We start from the raw sequence: 23,179 nt of genomic DNA on the forward strand, positions 1-23,179 counted from the left end.
GAAAAGTGGAACAACTACAGCTGTGGACATTTTTTTTTTCTGCAGCTATTTCTCCCGCAGCTCGAAACTGTCAACATGCATCAAGCTCTGCTGGCTGGTTTCCTAATTATTTCAGCCTCAGGTAAGCGCAGCAACTGCAACAACATGCACTTCCATTCCGTTCTACTCCGTTCTTTAATGTCGCTCCATTATCACCTTGTCTCCGGCAGAGTGAGAAGCCAATTCACGCTTTCGTTTTTTTCGCCATCGAAAGACGACAACAATAGTATAACACAGCTCGAGTACATGTAAAGCGCATGCGGCGCTTACAAATGCAACATGACCTCGTGCAGTTGACGGCTTCCTAGACCAACAGGGCCTTCACAAACAAGGTCCTCAGCATCGACAGGCGACGAATAAGAGGCCACGAACATTAATGCCTCTGTGCAGTTACCCAATCCGTCTTTCCAGCGTGTCAGCAAGGCTTTCTAAAAGGAATAAATTCAGTCCGATCTGTAGGCCACAATTCACAGATCAATACGAAAGAGCAGCATTACTCTTTTTATGACTACGGCAATAGGGAAAGAAATGAGACCTGCGACCTGGCATGATCCATCCCACAACGGCTCCAACTTACAATTTCTCTACCCACGCACAGTATGTACACAGTACACTCACACAGAAAGCATTGTTTGGCATGAATAGCAGCTAACATCACTGAACAACACTGTGCCACAGGACTCGGCAGAAGTTGGTTTTATATTGATTGGATTAGAAGGGGACGATGTGCGATGAGTTCTCCTGCAACATCATTAAAAGCCCCACCGCAGAAAAAAAAAACTGCGTGGCTGCTCATAAAATCCGCTGATTGGTCGAGACGGTGATTGCGTCACATGGGCAAGTTTGCAGATGCGCTGCCAGTTGGCAGGTGCGCTGGTGCGCTGGTCACGTGACATAACCGAGCGCGGTTGAGAGCTTGGTTGTAGGTAGACTTGTCTAGACAGCACCACGCACTGAGTTGGAATGGAACCATAATCAATGCCGCTTGTGTCTAGCGTTGCGCAAAATCCCCGCAAGCGTAGAGGGCGACTACGGGATTAAATGTAGCTGAAGGTGTGGTATCGGTGACTGCACAGGAGCAGCGTATGCCAAGCAGATTTCGCGGTATAACACTATCGCATTCAAAACTGCAATGCAATTAAGTGACCGCTAATTTTTTTTTTGCGTGCCGCGTTGCACGTTTCGCAGATTTAAAATTGACCGAACCACAACGCAAGTTTATATTGAAGACCACCATGCCCCAGGAGTCAACAGCTGGGTACGCGTTCAGACAGTCTGTCGTAACCAGTTTTAAGTCCTATATTCCGTGCTGGTACGACAAAAAATTATCAAGACTAATTTATTCACCCTGCATGCACTCACAACTGCAAAGCAGGTACCTGACACTGCCATCGTTTCACATGGCCTTTTTGGATTCGGGCCTCATGAAGCCATATTTTCTACGCAAGTCACGTGTCTGTGTGCGAAACAGCCTCAAGACCTCTGTTCTTTTTCCTCTCTGCTGAGCTCACTGCCTACACACGGTCACCTCGACTACTGCGTCTGCGCAATTCACGTGCTAGGCCTGATGTTACATGTGCAGGAATTCCGGGAGCTTCTCATCACAGAGTCCAATATACGGCAGAACCGAGGCACGAGGGATAATTAGCCCATGCGGGTTCCAAAGAAACCAAAAACGTCGTTCTGTGTAGTGACTGGGATGGCTTCAGAATCGGCGGCCTGTAAGTACCGTGGAAGGGGCACGAGCAGATCGCGGAGAAATCTGTAGCTTTAGCACCTTTCTACGAATGCGATCGTTGCATTTAAGAAATCCTGCGAAGCACCTCGCGCACACATCTGGTAGCAAGTTCTGCGTCACTTCGGATCGCGCCGATCGCTTTTAGTCAATACATCAGCGCTCAGTTGCTTTTGTTGCAAGCAGGAAAAGCAAGCATTGTCAAGTTGCCTATCATGTCCCCTTGAGTGCATGGAAATAAACTGTTTGCATTTTGCAAATGCACTTTGTCATCAAAATTTTCTCCCACGCGTGAACTCTTCCAACAACTCCCGGAAAAAAAGTTAGATCAGACGGTGTCACTTTTGGGGAATAAGGAACGTGGACTGAATGTTCGGCTCTTTGCAGCGCCATCATTACGGCATAATTACTTCTCAAAAGAATTTAATTAACAACTACATCAGAAGCTTAGTTACGGGACTAAGAAAATATTTAACGTAGCACTGGAGCTGCGTAGCCAAACACAGAGGGCTTCTGACCACAAAGTTCAGGACATGACGGTCTTAAGTTTCAGAAGTATTGTGAGGCAATTTTATCTTTTCTGCCCAAGGACATGACAATCGGCAGTTCTGAACATACACCGAAAGCACAGGACCGAACGAATCCGCTGATAAATACGAATTAATCGGGCCACCAGATTATATCACTTACCACTCAGAACTGCCTGTGTATCAACAAATGTGCGAGGCTGTCAACCTGAAAAGGGCCCCCAGCGACTACAAGCACAGAGCACCATTTTCACAATTAGGTCAACGCAGGTAAAGCAAACTTCGTGACGTGTGCGTTTGTGTTCATGAGAACATTGCTTTTACGATGCTATTATTTCTTTACAGTCGTCATCAGTGTAACGCCAGCCACCACCAAAGCCGGATATGGCAAAGGAATTCTCGGAACAGGCATTGCGCTACTGCGCAAAGATGGATCAGGAAGGGAAAAGTGGAACCCAGCACTAGTAGACCTCACAATAGCCTTGATTAAACTGATTAAGGTAATCGCCCGAAGCTTTATTTCTTTACAGCAGATTATAAATAGATCTTGCAGAAGTGATTCGGGCATTTTCCACAACCTCTTCGAACATGTTGGAGAGTATGTGCAGACTGTACAGTGCCTTAAGGGGGTTCGCGGCAAAACGCTTCTGAGCAGACAGCAAGAGTAGATCAATGGTAAGCATATATCCATGAGTGGCCAATTGTACTCCATCTTATGAAACGAATAAATTTCACTAGATAGCGACGTAACGCTGAAACATACATTTCTCCGTAAAACCGCGTCCCACAACTTTAATCTGTGGCTGAACACGCAGGACCTTCTCCAGAGGTATGTAACCTACTTGACTTGCTTCTGAGGCATGCAGTGCAGATGGATTTGGGCAATCACCATTCCAAATATCTCGAATGTAAGAAAGGCTCTTGTCTTCCCCGCTATGAGGCTGTGTACCTCCTGAGGGTTACGATAGTACAACTAAACGTACGGCTTAAAAGAAGTGCCCTTTTGCTTCATATTTTTGACAGAGGTCGTACACGCAAACTGGAATTAAATTACGGCGTCAATAGTGAAGTAAAGGCTCGGATTTTTTGTTCTTAGTCTTAGAAGTGTCTTCTGCAGCAATACGGGACGCCACGTAGAGAATGACAACAGGACAGCGCTACGCTATGCCTGTTGTCTGCTCTCTCTCTCTGCCTGCTGCTCGCGCTGTAATGAGCCCTTCCTGGACGTCATCAGTACGCGGATCTTAGGTCTGCATGAACAAAAACAGAGAGAAACACTTGCTTTTGTATAAGTGGCAAACGAAACCGCCGTCATATTTGCGGGCGAGGACACCAGGACAGTCAATTAAGATATTGAATAAGGGCATTTTTTTTATCTCAATAAGTTCCTGGGTAAGTAATATTGTCCCCTGTCACACGAGTAATCTCAGTAGGCGTTGCGTCAATGGCGATAGAATTTTTTTAGGGAATCTTTCGCATGCAGCTAACACAGCGAATTTCATTTGTCGTTGCGAAATGATCAGGGTTGGTCAAAAACATCTTGTTTATTATATGTAAATTTGGAAAAATACCCGTTCTGCAGTCTGCGCTACCCGGTAGCCTCTTCCTTTGTTAGTGCCTTGTGTGGCGGAGGATATTTATACCTTAAGCCCCTGTATAGGGCCAGGTGCTCTGCATACCCCCCGTCGCAGGCTCGGGTGCAAAAGTCGTCCGGTAATCCCGCTCGGAAACTCATCGCTCGAGCATGGCCGTCCGCTCTTTCATTTCCCTTAATACCTGCATGTCCGGGTATCCAAACCAGGCTGTGTATGTGTTTTGTGTCTGAGACACGCGCTTTTCTGAGTATGTTTCCGACACAATACAGAGCCGCATGCCCGTGGTGTGGGGCGGTACCAACGCTGTACCACATCACATGGGAGTGTGAGCGAAACATAAAATTCCACCAACACAAACACACAAGTGCGGAGCAATGGGAGAGCCGGCTCGTCAGCAGTGAGCTCACGGTCCAAAGGACCCTGGTGCAGCACGCTTACGAGGCAGCGCGGCTCTGCGGAGCCCTGCAATGAGGGCCCGACCTTGCGAAGACGGGATCCGGGATCGCCTGATATGAAGACGACGCGGATCCTGCTGCCGCCGAACTACGCAAATGTTCAATAAAAGTTTTTCACTCACTCAGGGTTGGTCAAACGTTCGCAGGCCACATGGTGTGCCTTTTCGCAATTTAGCGGGACATTTACGACACCTCCGCATTTAAAAATCTATTTTACGGTGACCAGAAGGCACATAATCACTTCTGAGGGCATCGGTAGTCTCATAGGTGCTGTAAGTGCCCGATTATTTAGCTCAACCTGCGGCATGGGAAGTTTTGACCAACCCTGTAAATACGATACGACAGATAGTGGTCGGCGTATAATATAAACAGTTTATATTAAGCGTAAATAGTAGGATTTGAGCCTTGTGGAAGCGAAATGGTGCTATTTGAAGCAAGTACTATTTCTATTTGAAAGCTCTTTCGAAGAAGGGCCATTGGAATACTTGAGGTTCTTCACTGTTTCCTGACTTTGATAGTGCGACGACGATGGGCAGCGCTGGGAACTTCATTTTCGAAGCATCATTAGACAGCCGTGGCTATTATTAGAAAGTTCAGCGAAAATCACGAGCTCCGGTTTCCCCACATTTGTGCAGTGGAAGCGCTGCAGAGCTCTGTACGGCGGCTATCAAAGGTGCGCTATTAACGGGTACAACTCAGGAAGAAAGGGCAAATGCCCTTCAAAGAAAGGCCTCCATCCAGTGGCATCGACCGATTGTCATGATGTCACGGTTAATCCTCTTGCTTGTACCAGCCTCATGCGACATCACGCTAGCAGGTTCAAAGCGACAAACCAAGACGCCATGAGAACATTTCGACGTCATTGGCCGGAAGCCCTTCTTTTCAGGGCACTGGCTTATTCTTTCTTGAATTGTATCCGAGTATAATGTCGCGTGTGCGTTAAAACCCCAAGCGGGCTAAAACACTGACAAGATTTCAACTTTTCCCTTTTCCTCCTCTCTTTCCGAGGCGTGGTGGGAGATTCGATCCGAACATTGAAGCATTGCACCGCGCAGCTTCCATTGCCGGGCATGCGCCGCAAACGACAGGTGGGCCTTCAGGGCAGAGTTGACGGTGACTGTGCTTTTCTGCTGCAATAACTGGGAGTTTCTGCTGCACTGTTGCGTGCAGTGCTCTACGAAGCACTGAAAAGAAAGTCTTCGCATGTCCATCTAAGGAAGAGCAAAGTGGCTCGCCAAAATGCTTGAGCTCGCGGAATCGGAAGAGCATAGTTTGTGGCTTTGTGAGGTAGTTCCCAGAAGATTCGCTGTGAAGAGCAAGCGACTAAATCCTTTTCTGCAGTATGCGCTCTTTCGTGGGGCCGCAGTGGCTTCAGCACTAAGACAGTGGTTTATCTGATTTGTGCCAGGCGATTTTCGATTCCCACAGAATAGGCTTAACAGCGCTTAGAGACTTGATACAAGCGTGCTCCAAATACGCTGCAACAAATCTAATGTGTCGTCAAACACACTAGGTTCTTCCCGGAAATTTTGTAGTTTGTGAAGTGGAAACACGCGCACGCGCTCTCAAACCAGCACGCGCGCACAGACCAACGCTCGCTCAGACACATGAGCCCGTACGCACACACACATGTGCACGCCCACGCACCCAAATACATGCACGCACGTAAATTAAGACGCACACGCGCCCGTAAGCGCGCACAGCCACAAAACGGGCATATACATTCAAGCCCACAGACCCATGCCAACTCAAGCACGCGTGCACAGACACATAATCAAGCACATAAACAAGCGCGCACACCTACACACATAGGCAGAAGCGCCAAATAAAATCTACAATTCATTAGGGTACGCAGCCACCTGCGGCCAAATGCAGGAATCGCTGCTAGCGAGATCCGAGGTAGACGCCGCCACCATCGGCTCGCGAGTGGAGCCATGGAAAGGGAGTGCCGTCATAGTAAGAGGGTGCAGACTTCGCCAATTTTGATCGTTTAGGTGTTTTATTTGCGCGACATGGCTGGCTGGGAAGCAACATGCGGCGCACCATTGCGAAGGAGCGCGTTGCGCGGGGTGGTAATGTCGCGCGAGTGAGTGTAAGTACGTGGCACCATGCGCCATTCTTACGTCGGTCGACATGGAAGGTAAAAAAGCGCTCTACGCTCATGTTCCGACAAAGGAGTAAGCCGGGCTAGTTTGTACATTCTTTGCATGGAAACAGAGCAGCAGACGGGACCAAGAAAGGAAGACAGAAACAGCGCCCGTGTTTGTGTCTTCCTTCCTTGGTCCCGTCTGCTGCGCTGTTTCCATCCAAAGAATCATGTTTCGAGTCACGGCTGCCATCGTGATCGCCAAATGCTCAGGCCGCACGGACGCGGAACCGCTCCCAGTTGCACAGGGTGGTCATACACGAGAAGCCGAAGCTGAGGCGAATAGACACCGCGTGTGGGAGCGTGCAAGTCTTGCACAATGCACACTGTGCACGCGCGGACAGTCGGCAGCTAACGCTGAGATTTGCGCACCACACAGGGAATGTAAACACTGCTATTTTTTTTGGCCGGAAGAGCATTAATGAATCTGTAAACGGCCTTTGTTCAGTTCGCAGCCACTTTTGCTACACTATAATTGCGGTGCTGGTCTTCCTCTCAGTCGCCACAGGGGGCGTTGGAATGCAATACCGGGAGAAGCTCACTGAATTGGCGCGCAGCAGAAATGGTCTTGTTTGTTCACGTCTGATAATGTTGGGAGCTGTTTGTTCGTTTTGAGCAAAAAAATTAACACACGAACCCCTGAACGTACCAACAATTCATGATATAAAACAGACAGTTTTTATTTGAACCACTCTTTCATATTCATAGAGAGTATGATGCTTCTCTCAGTGGTCCTTGAGGCTTCAACGGTAGTTCGCGAACCAGTATTCCCTCCATTCCCACCGAGTTGAGGGGCATTAAGAATCGCCCAATGGCGCCGGCCGATCCATGTATTGGTTTATGGCAACTGACTTGCATCGGTGGTCGTTGTGTAAAAAAGTATTGCTTGGTCTCTTCTTTTGGGAATGTTGAAGCGCCGCAGTGGCTTCGTGGCTTTGCCGCTCGACCTCAAAGACTCATTAAGGAGAGCCCCCGCCTCCCTTGGCACTATTATCGTGAGTGAGTTGGTGATTGACCCCAGCACCACAGCTGATTGACCCAATAATTGGCAAATGGTGGTCCTACAAAGGATCAGAGTGAAACCATCCATTTTCAATATTGGGCTGCTTACGTGTGCTGCTTTGGCAGCTAGTTTTCGGATATCGCAAAAAACAATGTTGTATGCATTTCATGAATGATAAAGTGCCCTAAGCAGATATCACTGTAGAAAGATCAAAGCCATGTATTGGATACGGCGTCGAGAGTTCATCGAGTGCATATGCACCTCATTGCGAAGACCAGTGAAGACCATTGAAATATAATAATAATAATAATAAGTTGTTTATTTCCATCAGTGATGGGGGAGACTGCGGATAAAAGCCGCTTGACAACAAGCGACTTGACTGAAGCCCGCAGCCTCCCTACAAAGCAGGCAGCGATAGGACAACAACGACAAAAAAAAAAAAACTCGCAGAAAGCACAATATTCAAAATTAATGCACGCACACTTGATAGTCACAACAGGTAAACATAACAAAAGGCAAGATAACACTTTTAGTTGTTATTGTAAGCAAGGATTGTTAATGAAATGTTGGCGTAGGGTTCGTACAGAAATCGTATGCAAATCTATACCTGATTTGTGAAATGAATTTAAAAGGGTTGGCAGTGTGTATGACACTTTTTGCCTGGAATAATTTACCCGCGCAGTGACCACGTTCCACGGTTCTGTGTAACGGGTGGTGTAGGAATGTGTGTTTTTATCGAGATCTGATAATTCATGAAAAAACTTGAGATTTTCTTTCACCTCCCGTTTGAAAGCCAGACTTAACTTATAGTTATAAAGATTAAACGCGCGTATTATGTTTGCTTTCGAATATGTCTAACTGAACGCTGTTTTGTTCATCTTTCAGGCACTGCGAAGGCTGCCGCTGTACGTAGCCTATCGTATTCTATCTGAATACATAAGGAGGAAAACTAACCCAAAACTACCATCGCCGCGTGTCTTGTTTCCTGGTGGAATGGTCAGCAGGTTGATGTGGAAGCTTAAAGGCGATGTAAAGACGACTCTCGTGAAACAGGTAAGATCCATGTCCACCTCTTATTTACTGAGTTATTTATCTCGACTACGCCTCATCGCTGATGCACAGAAACGCCATCCTTACGAGAGGTGCCGCAGGGAAAAAATTATTTTGTAAATAACTTATGCTGTTATATTATGTTAAATATTATGTTATGCTATCTTATATTTAGTTATGTTGTAAATTATCCTGTAAATACATTGGGCGGTTACAGCCCGCCTGCCCACCTAATAGAGTTCCATGGTAGGAATATAAGTACGAAACATTCAACTTGTTCTTCCATTGTTATAGGACAACAATCTAGAAGAAATTGCTGTACTGCCAAGTGAAACTCAAACGCGAGCACGCGATGCTTAATTCCCTACAATGAGTACCGCAGTCCTTATGCGCGCCCGATTAATCATGATAAGCTTCTTATCATACTTGACGAAGGCCGGTTACAATTCAAGAGTAGTGCCAGGCTTACTACTATCCGCCTCATCACTTTTCTCTGGGGCTGCATTGCGGTTGCTTAAGAGTTCAATAGTCAATGCGTTTTTATTTTCACAATACCCAGAGAGATAATATGTGCATGTGTTAGAAACTTGTTCTGTGTTGCTTAAGTAGCTAGCTATTTGAAAAATCCACAAAGCACTTTTCAAGTCAAAAAGTATTATGTTGTTTTATTTTGACTTTTTTTCAGTGCTCGGTTTCCGTATTAACCTAAAGTATGTGCCACTGAAAGCCGGTAATGTCCAGCCGATGTTGCGAATAAACTCATATCAGACTATAAGAAGAATAGGAGAATTTGCCTTAAGCATGCAACCAATGGGAGACGCAATGGCCGTGCACTGCGCTGGAAGAAGTTCATTTCGGCCCCACCTATCAGTCGCGAGTCTAATTGCTGGATGCAATATGCGCTCTTTGACAGTAATAAGCGGCAATATAAAAGGCTAGGCGACATTAAGGCGTCATCGTCAGTGTCGATCCCCGCCCCCTCACCCCGGTCCTCCTCGTCATGTACACCCTAAATTGTTACAGTACTTGGCTACGCCAGCACACTAAACAAAACTGATTCCTTACAGCTTACGCGTGGGCTAAAAGCAGCGTAGCAGCAATAAACGGAGCAGACGCAATTTTTAACGATTCTTGTCGCCAGAAATGAGCACCATTTCATTAATCTTTTTTTATCTCCAGGCGCTGAATTTCATTAACATTCAGCGTGGGAACCACACTTGCTTTCACGAACTTGGCTGCTTCGATACGAAGAACAGACTGGCACTTCCCATTGGTGGTCCCGCGAATCCCTACGCAGTCGGAACTAGGCTGACCTTTTTTGGCGGTCGCAATGCTACGGGAGTGCGCGTCAACCACATCACATGGAAGAGGCATTATAAACGTCACTCTTGGAATATGACGAAGCCATTTGCCGCCATAATACACGGTTTCACCGAAAGCGGGAATGCTGCTTGGATGCACCAAATGAAGGATGCTTTCATTCAATACGTAAGCAAATCTTTGTGAACGTATTGTCGTACGGATGATAAAATCGTACATTTTATTATTACGTGCGCCTGACAAACGTCCAACCATTTCGTACTAAGCTTGAATAGGCGTCCTTTGATAAACGCATCGCAGCGTTCTGTTTGATTGATCATGTTGGGTTGAATAGTGCGCAAACAAATAAGGCTGTCATGCGGCGAACAAATAGTTAAAAGCGGGCTCTACTGTGGCAAAAGACTGCACAAGGTTTCACCGAAATCATCATCATCAGCCTGAGTACGCCCACAGCAGGACAAAGGCCGCTCCCAAATCACTTCAATTAACCCTGTCCTGTACCAGATGCGGTCACCTTATCCCCGCAAAAATCTGCCCACCTAACTTTCTGCCACCCCCTGCTGCTCTTGCCTTTTCTTGGAATCCACACCGCTACCCTTGAGGACCAGCGGTATATAATGCCTTCGCATTTTATACCCTACCCAATTCAATTTCTTCCTCTTTATTTTGACTAGGATGTCATCACCCACTCTGCCCACTTCCGGTCTCTTAACGTTACACCTATCATTTTTCTTTCCATGGCTCGCTGCGTTGTCCTTAACTTAAGCTGATTCGTTTTCCTCATCATCCATTTTTCTGCCCCATAGATCAGTACAGGTAAATTACAGCTGTTATATGCTTTTCTCTTGAGGAATACTGGTACGATGCTATACGCATTTTTTTTACATAAGACTCTCCTACTCCCCTGATTCCGCAATGCCTGCATGGCTGCTGAGGCTTCCACTCAGTAAAACGCTTTCACGTAATCAACGAAGGCTATGCGCATTTTTCGATGATTGATGAGACACAAGCCTTAAGTGAAAGATCGTGAGAGAAAAAACAGTTACATAAACATTAAGCGTGTTTATCGAATTCTGCGCACCATTTCTGTTTAATTTCATAGTCTCAATTCCGTCGCAGAGCTTGTTTCTGAAGCATGCATTTCAGAATAGGGCAGTGGCTAAAGCTCGGAAAAATGGCATGAAAATGGCTGGGGCTTCTACAAAAACAAAGAAAAAGTTTTTGCAGCGGAGGCACATCGCACATGAGCTCAAAAGTTAGTGTTAAACTTAAATTAAAATTAAAAATTAAACACGAAAAACACAGGGAGAACCGGAAGGAGTGCTCTTGTTCTTCCTGTTCTCCCTGTATTTTTCGTGTTTTTTTGTGCGCCGTTTTCAGACGAATTAAAGTGTCATAAACTGGTGAACACCTATAATAGGAACAGGAAATAGAAACTCACATGCGCACTACAATAATCCCACTGTCCCATGAGTTGTGATTACATACCAGATTTCTACGTAGCGGGTGACATGAAATATATTACTTAGGCTTCTTAGAATTTTCTAGTACATTGATTACATTTGGCAGGGATAAAGTTCTCGGTAATCCAAATACTTTTTCCAGTAATCAGTGACTTTCTATTCGGAAAACTATTTGTAACCACCAGTATAACTCAGAGAACCTTAACTTGGTGGCAGAAACCAAGTTCCGGTTGTGTGAGTTACACCGGTGAGTTATCCGGTTATGGCTTGCTCGCAGCCATAGGCGGCTGTTAACGCTCGAGCGTTGTTCTTTCAGAGCGCAAACTACAACGAAGCTCGAAGCTTTGCGTAAATGCGAGCAGGTGTCCAAGGTATCCGTACGTTAAAACTCCACCCTTCCGTCCAGCGCATTCGCCGAATGAGTCTTCACTGTCCGTGCTTATGTTTTCACGAGGGGACGTGAGAAAACTACTGAAGAAAACTCAACTACGTGTCGAAATTAACAGCGTAAGAAATATAAGAGATAACATAAGTCATCGCGATGACTCATTTTAGTCCATATATATATATATATATATATATATATATATATATATATATATATATATATATATATATATATATATTTATATATATATATATATATATATATATATATATTTATGAAGGGAGCTAACAGTCACCGAAACCAAGGTGCATAGGGGAACGTTAATTTTTTTTTTTTTTTTTTTATATGTGTTATGCTTATCAGTGAGATAATAATACTTGGATTAATAAATAGCTTAAAGAAAATTACTTATAAAGCAGCAGAAAAAACAACCATGCCGCCGGTGGGATCCGAACCCACGACCTCCGAATATCGCGTCCGGTGCTCTTACCAACTGAGCTACGGCGACGGCTGTCCAATCTGCTGCTCTCGTGGGTATTTAAGTTTACTAGGTGTAAGCGAGCCTTGAGAGTGTTCACCAGCGCCACCCTCGACCATAGCGGCGGACGTAGCACGTCCTGTAATACCGCGAGCGTGACGTAGAACGTCATCTAACGGCGAAGGCGGAAACTGTGCGAGAGCCCTCTTATGCTACCTATGGCATCAAGACTGCCAGAACCGAGACCCTCGTTAAACTATTAGCAGACAAGTTAAATGAAATGAGGGGCCCGTTAGACAAATTTATGAAGGGAGCTAACAGTCACCGAAACCAAGGTGCATAGGGGAACGTTAATTTTTTTTTTTTTTATATGTGTTATGCTTATCAGTGAGATAATAATACTTGGATTAATAAATAGCTTAAAGAAAATTACTTATAAAGCAGCAGAAAAAACAACCATGCCGCCGGTGGGATCCGAACCCACGACCTCCGAATATCGCGTCCGGTGCTCTTACCAACTGAGCTACGGCGACGGCTGTCCAATCTGCTGCTCTCGTGGGTATTTAAGTTTACTAGGTGTAAGCGAGCCTTGAGAGTGTTCACCAGCGCCACCCTCGACCATAGCGGCGGACGTAGCACGTCCTGTAATACCGCGAGCGTGACGTAGAACGTCATCTAACGGCGAAGGCGGAAACTGTGCGAGAGCCCTCTTATGCTACCTATGGCATCAAGACTGCCAGAACCGAGACCCTCGTTAAACTATTAGCAGACAAGTTAAATGAAATGAGGGGCCCGTTAGACAAATTTATGAAGGGAGCTAACAGTCACCGAAACCAAGGTGCATAGGGGAACGTTAATTTTTTTTTTTTTTATATGTGTTATGCTTATCAGTGAGATAATAATACTTGGATTAATAAATAGCTTAAAGAAAATTACTTATAAAGCAGCAGAAAAAACAACCATGCCGCCGGTGGGATCCGAACCCACGACCTCCGAATATCGCGTCCGGTGCTCTTACCAACTGAGCTACGGCGACGGCTGTCCAATCTGCTGCTCTCGTGGGTATTTAAGTTTACTAGGTGTAAGCGAGCCTTGAGAGTGTTCACCAGCGCCACCCTCGACCATAGCGGCGGACGTAGCACGTCCTGTAATACCGCGAGCGTGACGTAGAACGTCATCTAACGGCGAAGGCGGAAACTGTGCGAGAGCCCTCTTATGCTACCTATGGCATCAAGACTGCCAGAACCGAGACCCTCGTTAAACTATTAGCAGACAAGTTAAATGAAATGAGGGGCCCGTTAGACAAATTTATGAAGGGAGCTAACAGTCACCGAAACCAAGGTGCATAGGGGAACGTTAATTTTTTTTTTTTTTTATATGTGTTATGCTTATCAGTGAGATAATAATACTTGGATTAATAAATAGCTTAAAGAAAATTACTTATAAAGCAGCAGAAAAAACAACCATGCCGCCGGTGGGATCCGAACCCACGACCTCCGAATATCGCGTCCGGTGCTCTTACCAACTGAGCTACGGCGACGGCTGTCCAATCTGCTGCTCTCGTGGGTATTTAAGTTTACTAGGTGTAAGCGAGCCTTGAGAGTGTTCACCAGCGCCACCCTCGACCATAGCGGCGGACGTAGCACGTCCTGTAATACCGCGAGCGTGACGTAGAACGTCATCTAACGGCGAAGGCGGAAACTGTGCGAGAGCCCTCTTATGCTACCTATGGCCGTCGCCGTAGCTCAGTTGGTAAGAGCACCGGACGCGATATTCGGAGGTCGTGGGTTCGGATCCCACCGGCGGCATGGTTGTTTTTTCTGCTGCTTTATAAGTAATTTTCTTTAAGCTATTTATTAATCCAAGTATTATTATCTCACTGATAAGCATAACACATATAAAAAAAAAAAAAAATTAACGTTCCCCTATGCACCTTGGTTTCGGTGACTGTTAGCTCCCTTCATAAATTTGTCTAACGGGCCCCTCATTTCATTTAACTTGTCTGCTAATAGTTTAACGAGGGTCTCGGTTCTGGCAGTCTTGATGCCATAGGTAGCATAAGAGGGCTCTCGCACAGTTTCCGCCTTCGCCGTTAGATGACGTTCTACGTCACGCTCGCGGTATTACAGGACGTGCTACGTCCGCCGCTATGGTCGAGGGTGGCGCTGGTGAACACTCTCAAGGCTCGCTTACACCTAGTAAACTTAAATACCCACGAGAGCAGCAGATTGGACAGCCGTCGCCGTAGCTCAGTTGGTAAGAGCACCGGACGCGATATTCGGAGGTCGTGGGTTCGGATCCCACCGGCGGCATGGTTGTTTTTTCTGCTGCTTTATAAGTAATTTTCTTTAAGCTATTTATTAATCCAAGTATTATTATCTCACTGATAAGCATAACACATATAAAAAAAAAAAAAAATTAACGTTCCCCTATGCACCTTGGTTTCGGTGACTGTTAGCTCCCTTCATAAATTTGTCTAACGGGCCCCTCATTTCATTTAACTTGTCTGCTAATAGTTTAACGAGGGTCTCGGTTCTGGCAGTCTTGATGCCATAGGTAGCATAAGAGGGCTCTCGCACAGTTTCCGCCTTCGCCGTTAGATGACGTTCTACGTCACGCTCGCGGTATTACAGGACGTGCTACGTCCGCCGCTATGGTCGAGGGTGGCGCTGGTGAACACTCTCAAGGCTCGCTTACACCTAGTAAACTTAAATACCCACGAGAGCAGCAGATTGGACAGCCGTCGCCGTAGCTCAGTTGGTAAGAGCACCGGACGCGATATTCGGAGGTCGTGGGTTCGGATCCCACCGGCGGCATGGTTGTTTTTTCTGCTGCTTTATAAGTAATTTTCTTTAAGCTATTTATTAATCCAAGTATTATTATCTCACTGATAAGCATAACACATATAAAAAAAAAAAAAAATTAACGTTCCCCTATGCACCTTGGTTTCGGTGACTGTTAGCTCCCTTCATAAATTTGTCTAACGGGCCCCTCATTTCATTTAACTTGTCTGCTAATAGTTTAACGAGGGTCTCGGTTCTGGCAGTCTTGATGCCATAGGTAGCATAAGAGGGCTCTCGCACAGTTTCCGCCTTCGCCGTTAGATGACGTTCTACGTCACGCTCGCGGTATTACAGGACGTGCTACGTCCGCCGCTATGGTCGAGGGTGGCGCTGGTGAACACTCTCAAGGCTCGCTTACACCTAGTAAACTTAAATACCCACGAGAGCAGCAGATTGGACAGCCGTCGCCGTAGCTCAGTTGGTAAGAGCACCGGACGCGATATTCGGAGGTCGTGGGTTCGGATCCCACCGGCGGCATGGTTGTTTTTTCTGCTGCTTTATAAGTAATTTTCTTTAAGCTATTTATTAATCCAAGTATTATTATCTCACTGATAAGCATAACACATATAAAAAAAAAAAATTAACGTTCCCCTATGCACCTTGGTTTCGGTGACTGTTAGCTCCCTTCATAAATTTGTCTAACGGGCCCCTCATTTCATTTAACTTGTCTGCTATATATATATATATATATATACATAATAGATAATAGCAGCTAGAAGAAAAATTGCGTGCTACCAATTGATTACTTTTTGTAACTGTTTAATTAATGTTCGGAAGCTTTAACGTACCACTCAAAACAGATACATTTCAGAAAAGGTAATTGTAGATGTAATCGGCTACTTCTCTGTAACTTGTAAAAATCTTATGTTCACTGATGCTTTCTACATGAATGCATATAAAGTACACCCCCCCCCCCCCTAAACTTTGTGCTTGTGCTTAATTGCTACGGTGTCCACCAAGGGTAAGATCTCGTCTTTCCATTCTTCATTACTTTGTCATCATCTAACCCATCTATCCACTGGGCGGTTAGAGACAAGAAGCGAGATATAACGTTCGAACTTTGGTGCAAATATTTGTACGATAGGGCTGTCATTTGATGAGCCATGGGCCGAGCCACGACAAGTCACAAATCTTTTTGGCTGGGGCACGTGGTTACCGCTCAGGACGAGGTTCAGCGTGGGCGAAACAAGACACTCTCTCACTGTGCCCTGCTTCACCCGCGTTGAATATTATCACTGTCGTACATAACTAGCCAAATCCGCCATCTTAGTATATTCATAAATTGTGTCGATACCTTCCGTGAATTGCCCGACTTGACGTTTGCCAGTGTGCACTTATTTTCTAAGAGTCATAATCTTACTTTTTGGTATCGCTCTCCTTGTATCACTCTCCAGGAAATGTAATTTGGCCTTACATAGGAGTTTTAAGAAGATATTTGCAGCTATAGCGATTAAGCCTACATAGTAGATGATGGTGCGAGGCCTTTTAAAATATTGCTTTCTCTTGGCTGCATACCCGAACGTGGCCACCCTTCCAGCACGACTTCAACGTCATAATCGTCGACTGGGGCCCTGGAGCAGCACCCCCCAACTACGCAATTGCGGCAGCCAACACCCCGGTTCCGGGAGCCCAGCTGTCTCTGCTACTGAACAAAATGGCTAAAACTGCCGAAGGCACTCGTTTTTACTCCAGAGTTCACCTTGTGGGGTTCAGTCTAGGGGCGCAGGCTGCTGGGTTCTGTGGTAGGCACTATTACAAGGCTACGGGAAGCCTACTCAACCGAATTACAGGTAGGACTGCCACCATCATGCCGTGGTTGAAAAGTTTCTGTCCAAGTCATTAATCATAACTACGCACTCTATCAAGGGTATGCGTGGACGCAAAATGCACAGAGCGTTATTTCGGCTCGTCCGCATTTGAACCAAATCATTTTTCTTCCACACCTCTTACGTGTGTAGTGAAACGTATAATTTCATTATACTGTCCATTTCCGCTAGCTTGTGCCAATATTTAAAAGGCGACACTGGGGATATACTATGGTTCGAATCGTGCATGATGTATGCAGTTTTTCCGTCCGCGTAAACATAATGTTTAAATGAGCCTAATTTGTTATTCGGTTCAAATGACCCAGTTTTTACACTTAGATTTGGACAAACATTTTCTATTGTTGAACAAGCTGAGAAAGGTTGGCTTCAATTGTCTTTAAAGTAGATTTTGTGTAATTTGCTTTTTTTAGCTTAAAATAATGCACTGAAAGTTTAAAAAGTGGTTACGTGGTTATGCGTAGCTATATCACCACCTTAAAACGTGGCGCGACTGAAGGGTCATGGATGCGCACAGCCTCAATTAATGAACCGGCTATTAGTCACAGCTACGGTTCCGCAGACAACATGGACAATTTGTTTAGTTAATCATGATTCCTAAATAGGAGCGCTACCAGAGCATGACCTTTTATCTGTGTGATTGCGTATCTATGCTTCGCCGTTTCAGTGAGGTTTCGAGAACGTCAGCCGGTAGCAAGACACCGCCTTCGGGCGCTGCGCCCACATCATAGGGATGCGACTTAAACGCTGTCAACTTCTTATCATACACAGCCCAATGTCCTCTACTGGGGGTGCATTAAAATGTTCTCAGACCTGAGAAATCCTGTGCAAACCACATCAGGATAGGTATTAAAAATGCATGCAATAAATCGTTTTTAAGAATGGGCACCGTACTGTTTTCGGGCAGCTTTGATAAGGGTTCATAAATTGTGCTTCTTTTCGCTTGCTTGCAAGAATGTGCGCTCTGAAGTTCGTAAGATGTGCCGACTTGTTTACATAACAGTGTCGTATGACAGATATCGGTCAAGAGAAGTATATTTGAGACCTTGAAAGCAGTTAAAAATCACAGCCATAATGTATGAGGACTCTTGCGAAATTGCATTAAGAGTCGATCGGAGAAGACGGGAATTTTTTTGCGTGTTCATAGCATCCTGCTTATAAATTTTCCTCATAGGATATTGCTCGTAATCAACGACTGCAGAGGAAGAACTCAGGCACCAGAAAATAAACTCAAGTGGGAGCGTCACGTAACATCTTATAACCCTAGACATCAAAAATAAAACAAGAAGCATATTGGGAAAATGCCCTCACGTGGCAAAAGCCCGGTAGTTTCTAGCCGGGTACGCATTCCGCCGACCTAACGTCTGCAAAAGAAAAACCACTAACTAAGCTACATTGCGCTATGGAAAGCAGGAAGCTCCAATTTATAAAACTGCGTGCAGAAAAAGACCCTCGTGGGGGACAGCGTCGCCAAAGGAAGACTGCCTTCAGAGGGCGAGCGTATGACGTCGTGCTCCCTTCTATTACTTCCCTCCATGCTATTACGAAACTTAAATGGTATGCCATTTTTGAGGTCTTTATTGTATTATCGATTCGCTGTGTCTCTGAAACCTTCCCACTCCCCAAAAATGTCCCTAGTTTTCGAAATGTGTTTTAACAAGCGTGATCACCTCAGGATCGCACCACTCGAAAGGCGACGCGGGCAGGAGTCTCAGGGCTGCGTTCATCAGTGTTCACTCATGTGTTCGTGAGTGCACGCAAGCGCAGTACTTCCTTAGTGTCGCTTTCTTAATTCGGTTAAGTTGTCCACAGCTGTACCTAGAGCACAATATAGGTTTAGACTTCGAAACGTTGTTCATGCCCAGGTATAGGGCGACCGAGTTTATGGTCTACGCTTCAATTTTCAGGTCTAGACCCCGCTGGTCCTCTGTTTCGGTCGACAAAGGTGGAGCTGTCAAAAACAGATGCGAAGTTCGTTGACATCATTCACACCAACGCTGGCAACCTCAAGGACTATAAATTTGGAATCATGAGTTCTACGGGGCACGTGGACTTTCACCCCAACGGAGGGTCAAATCAGCCGAATTGCACCGACAGTAAGCTCAACGAACTTTCTTCTTACAAAAAGACTTCAGATAGATTTCTTGTCGTCTTTAGCATCTCGCGTTCTGATTGTGAATCTCTAGCTAACGTGGCGATGAAATTCAAGATGATGAGAAATACGCATGGCGTGAGGGTTCCAAAACTAAGTGCCAAGAAACACTTGAGAAAATGCAAGACAAAACTTGAGATGAAGAAAATCCTAGAGAAAGTGTTAAAGTGAACGTTTCGTAACCATTGTATTTTCTATACATGAAGCCAGCGTTCACTGAATTCTAGGAACCCAGAGTAGAACGGCACATTACACTGCAAAAAAAGCAGGCAACCATTTGCCGCCGCTAAAAATTCAGGGAGGCTCTTTGTTGCCCTAAAGTGCGGTGAGGCGAAAGCCTTTAGCGCGATGTTGCTGCTTGTGTCACTGATGTGTGGTTAGGTGTTAAGAGCTTGCGTTTGCCCGCATTCTCAGACTCCATTGAAGCGAGCGCTTGGAGAGAGCTTGAGCGCCACCCGACTCTGTCGACAGCTGCGAGGCGTATAGCGCGGGCGCGGCGCGCGCGCCGGTGGCCCCACCTCGCGCATGCGCAGTGAACTACCAATGGCGCAGCATGGCCTCCGAGATTACCTGTCAATGCTAGGACGGCGGGTGATCTCGAAGGCCATGGGCGCAAGAGCGTAACGGACGGACGGACGCAACATGAGCCATTAAATGCTTTCGCCTTAATATCCGAACCCACTACCTCTGCACGCCGTGTGTTGTGCCTTGCCATCAGTTTTTGCACTCCGTGATGGTGCCTCTCATATTAAGTGTCATTCCGTACTGCAAAAACTGCGCACTTTTCATCGCTCCGCGGAGGAAGCGCCTTGCGGCTGTGCCGCGTCCGTTACGTGAGTCCCGGACAAGCTTGCGCTTTTGCCGCAAGCGCAAGTTGTATCCCATTGTCACATATTGCATGTTTTCAAAAGGGCTCGCTGCCGAACCGGAACAACCACCGAGGCCTGGCCCTTTTGGATACCATTCATATTGCGTTGTCAGCGGGTGACCGAGGAAGTTTTCGCCTATGCCATACTAAGACGATGAGGGCGAAACCGTCTAAATTTTTTGTGCACCATTTCCTATACTGTGTTGCTGCACTGTATGCACTGTTAGTATATTTTATTAACCAGCGCGTCAAGAAGTCATTAAATAAAATTTTCTAACCAGAAGCCACTCATTTCTGTACTACCAATTACATTGCTACACTATACATTGTTTTTGTAACTTTATGTACCACTTTCCCCTGAAAAATGCCTCTGCCTCTGAGGGTACAAGAAATAAATAAATAAATTTACCCCAGAGCAGTGCAGATATGCTTTCGCAAACTCCGTTGTCGTGGCAACCCAATGCTCACACAACAGTGCAACTCTTGCACTGTGTTCGAGGTAACTTCTACTTTTCAGTATAGCGAAATCTGCAAGCCCTGTCTTCTTTCCTGAAGGCTTATGCATGAACCATGTTATGGTACTATTATCGTACTTGATAACCTCGCAGTAGCCGGTCACGGGGGCAAAAAAGAAATACAATATGCAATTGTATGCCTTTTTCTTCATTCGAAAGGAATGATTATAAGAATCACCGCCATTAGTGAAGCTTCGCACACTGCAAGGCAATGGCCCTTCCCAGACATCTCCAACTAATGCTGTTCGGTCACAACTGAGGCCACCTTACCCTTGCAAACTTTCTCATCTCACCCTATATACCAGATGGCTCTCTGTCGCCCCTGTTACATTTATCGTCCCTTGGAACCCAAAAATACAATCGATTATCTTCTATTCGCATCCCATGCTATTCCCATACCCATTTCACCTTCTCGATACGATTAACTATAGCGTTCGCTCACTAACCCACTCCGCTCTCTTACAGCTCCTCAACGTTACCCCTGTCGCTTTTCTTTCCATACGGCGCCGCGCTATGCTCAAATTATTTCAGCCATTTTCGTTCGCCCCAACTTCTACCTCTCAGAAAAGACCGTTAATAATCTCCAAAGTTTTTCTTGCAGTCCATTTTAAACTAAAGTAGATTACAAAACGAGAAGAAGCAAATGAAATAGCTTTCAAGACCAATGGCCAACACCTGCCAAAAGAACAAACCATTGGAATACATTGTACTCTAAAAAAGTAGGAAATGCTTTGTAATAAGCATTGTGACTGTCTTGTAAAAACGTTCACGTGTGTGAAGAAAACAATTGAGTCGTAGGTGGTACCACTCCTGTTGTGTTATTCACCTTTCGTTTCTCTTTTCGCGCCGTGTCTAAGATATTTTACTGTGAACGTTAATCCAAACCAAGGTGTTACTTAAGATGCAGAAATATCGGGAATGGCTTAATTAAATTTTCAGATCGAAGCATGCTGCATAGTCACAACCATTATTCTCACGAAGGCTTCTTTACAGGACTCAAGGATGTGGGCTGCAGTCACGGTCGAGCGCCGGCAATGTTTATCGAATCTCTGAAGATTCGCAAATGCTCATTCAAAGCATACACTTGCAAAGGTGGCTGGAAACAATATCGAAGCTGTAAACAACACGCGAACCCTTCCAACACCGGGGAAATGGGATACTGGAGCATCAACAGAAAAGGGAGAGGAGACGAATATCTTGAAACATGCGGGTCGCCACCGTACTGCATTTCTTAAGGCAGGCATTGAGAACTGTGCGGGTTCTCCTATTAAAGTTCCGACACGTCCTGTGTTGCGAATCACTGTTCTCACTCTCAAGAAACACGTCCAAGGCCCTTTCCATTTCGCTTTTGATAGTGCCCGGAAAATTTGAACTTTTCAGCATTTGGCGCGTTTTGTCAGAGTGCCGCTCAATTTTTCTCTCTTTTTTTGTGTTGCTGATGTTGGGAGATGTCGGAGAGAATCCCGGAGCAGAGGCAACTGGTAAGAAATTTTGGTTAATGATGCTGCGCGCAGCTGTCAGCTAAATTACAATTAAAGTGAAATTATTGCCGGGCAGTCCCGGTGCCTCAGCGGTTATGCCACTCGGCTGCTGACCCGAAAGACGCGCGTTCCCCAGCATTGGCAAACTTATATGTCTCTCTTTTGTTCTGTCCCTCGGCTACGATTCGCGCTAACTTTTTCGTAATATATCTGAGACCACACCCCCAAACGAATGCTGCGTGTGCACGAGACACGAAGAAAAGGTTGAAAATCGCAAACAGTGCAAGTCAGGCATACCAAAGAGTTGTGAATCTTTATGGGTTTATGGGGGTTTAACGTCCCAAAGCGACTCAGGCTATGAGGGACGCCGTAGTGAAGGGCTCCGGAAATTTCGACCACCTGGGGTTCTTTTACGTGCACTGACATCGCACAGCACACGGGCCTCTGGAATTTCGCCTCCATCGAAATTCGACCGCCGCGGCCGGGATCGAACCCGCATCTTTCGGGCCGGCATCCGAGCGCCATAACCACTCAGCCACCGCGGCGGCTGTTGTTGTGAATCTGATGCCTCAAGTAATAGTGCGACCCCAAACTCGTAATCGCGGGAATATCTGCTGCCTTCAAGCTTGAACTCGCGAAGTATAGTGAGTAAGATTGTAGAACACCAATTTTCTTTACTCAGAGAAAGCCCCCATGTGATTGGGATAACAGGAACATGGTAGCGCAACAATATGTGTTATGACTGCGCTGCTCCTCACAGCTTCAGAATGTTTACTAAAACGGTCTCGCATGTCGGTAAGAGAGGGGGCGGGTCTGTATTGCCACGATTCTTTGAACTGCTTATTGGACTGACCCGCGCCCACAAAGAACTGAATGACTGAGCGGAGGCGATAGCAGCAAGGCTGCTCGGTGGTCGTAGAACAGAACACCTGCCGGCTCTTGGTCGCACTCAAAGCTGGCGAGGAACCAGCGAGATAAGACGCCAAGGCAACACAATAATCGGGAACAATGTGGAAGCAGACGCGCGTGCTTGTGATAGTTAAGAGAAAAGTCTAGTCGCATCTCGCATCTCGCATCGCAAACAAAATGATAAAACCTAGAGCCAGCGGCTTTGAGCGTGAACAAAGTAACAGTATTCGTGGCAATGCATTGACGATCAATGACTCATTTCTAGCAAAAGCTCAGATGATCTTGCAACTGGCATGAAATCGCTTGCTGACATGAGCCGTGTAAAGGATTCATATTACTCGTTGCCTCTAGATAACTAGACTACTTGCTATAATTGAACACTCCAACCA

General features: G+C 45.8%; 1 protein-coding gene across 1 annotated transcript; it reads left to right on the plus strand.

Moving 5' to 3' along the window:
- The first annotated feature begins 47 nt into the window (after positions 1 to 47).
- LOC144135146 (pancreatic lipase-related protein 2-like) lies at positions 48 to 21,636 on the plus strand. Its single transcript, XM_077667888.1, has 7 exons — positions 48 to 121; positions 2,647 to 2,801; positions 8,386 to 8,553; positions 9,730 to 10,038; positions 16,580 to 16,832; positions 18,773 to 18,961; positions 21,394 to 21,636. Exons 1-7 carry the CDS (start codon positions 76 to 78, stop codon positions 21,633 to 21,635), a joined length of 1,362 nt encoding a protein of 453 aa, XP_077524014.1. The 5' UTR covers positions 48 to 75; the 3' UTR covers position 21,636.
- Positions 21,637 to 23,179: the final 1,543 nt, after the last annotated feature.

The sequence above is a fragment of the Amblyomma americanum genome, chromosome 5 (genome assembly GCF_052857255.1).
Source record: "Amblyomma americanum isolate KBUSLIRL-KWMA chromosome 5, ASM5285725v1, whole genome shotgun sequence".
In the NCBI taxonomy this organism is placed as follows: Eukaryota; Metazoa; Arthropoda; class Arachnida; order Ixodida; family Ixodidae; genus Amblyomma; species Amblyomma americanum.

Bases quoted from the DNA above. Each gene is read 5' to 3' on its own strand.
- LOC144135146 (XM_077667888.1), top strand. From the start codon at position 76: ATGCATCAAGCTCTGCTGGCTGGTTTCCTAATTATTTCAGCCTCAG. The intron at 8,554-9,729 runs GTAAGATCCATG...TTTTATCTCCAG, and splicing joins AGACGACTCTCGTGAAACAG to GCGCTGAATTTCATTAACAT. The intron at 18,962-21,393 runs GTAAGCTCAACG...GCTTCTTTACAG, and splicing joins TCAGCCGAATTGCACCGACA to GACTCAAGGATGTGGGCTGC.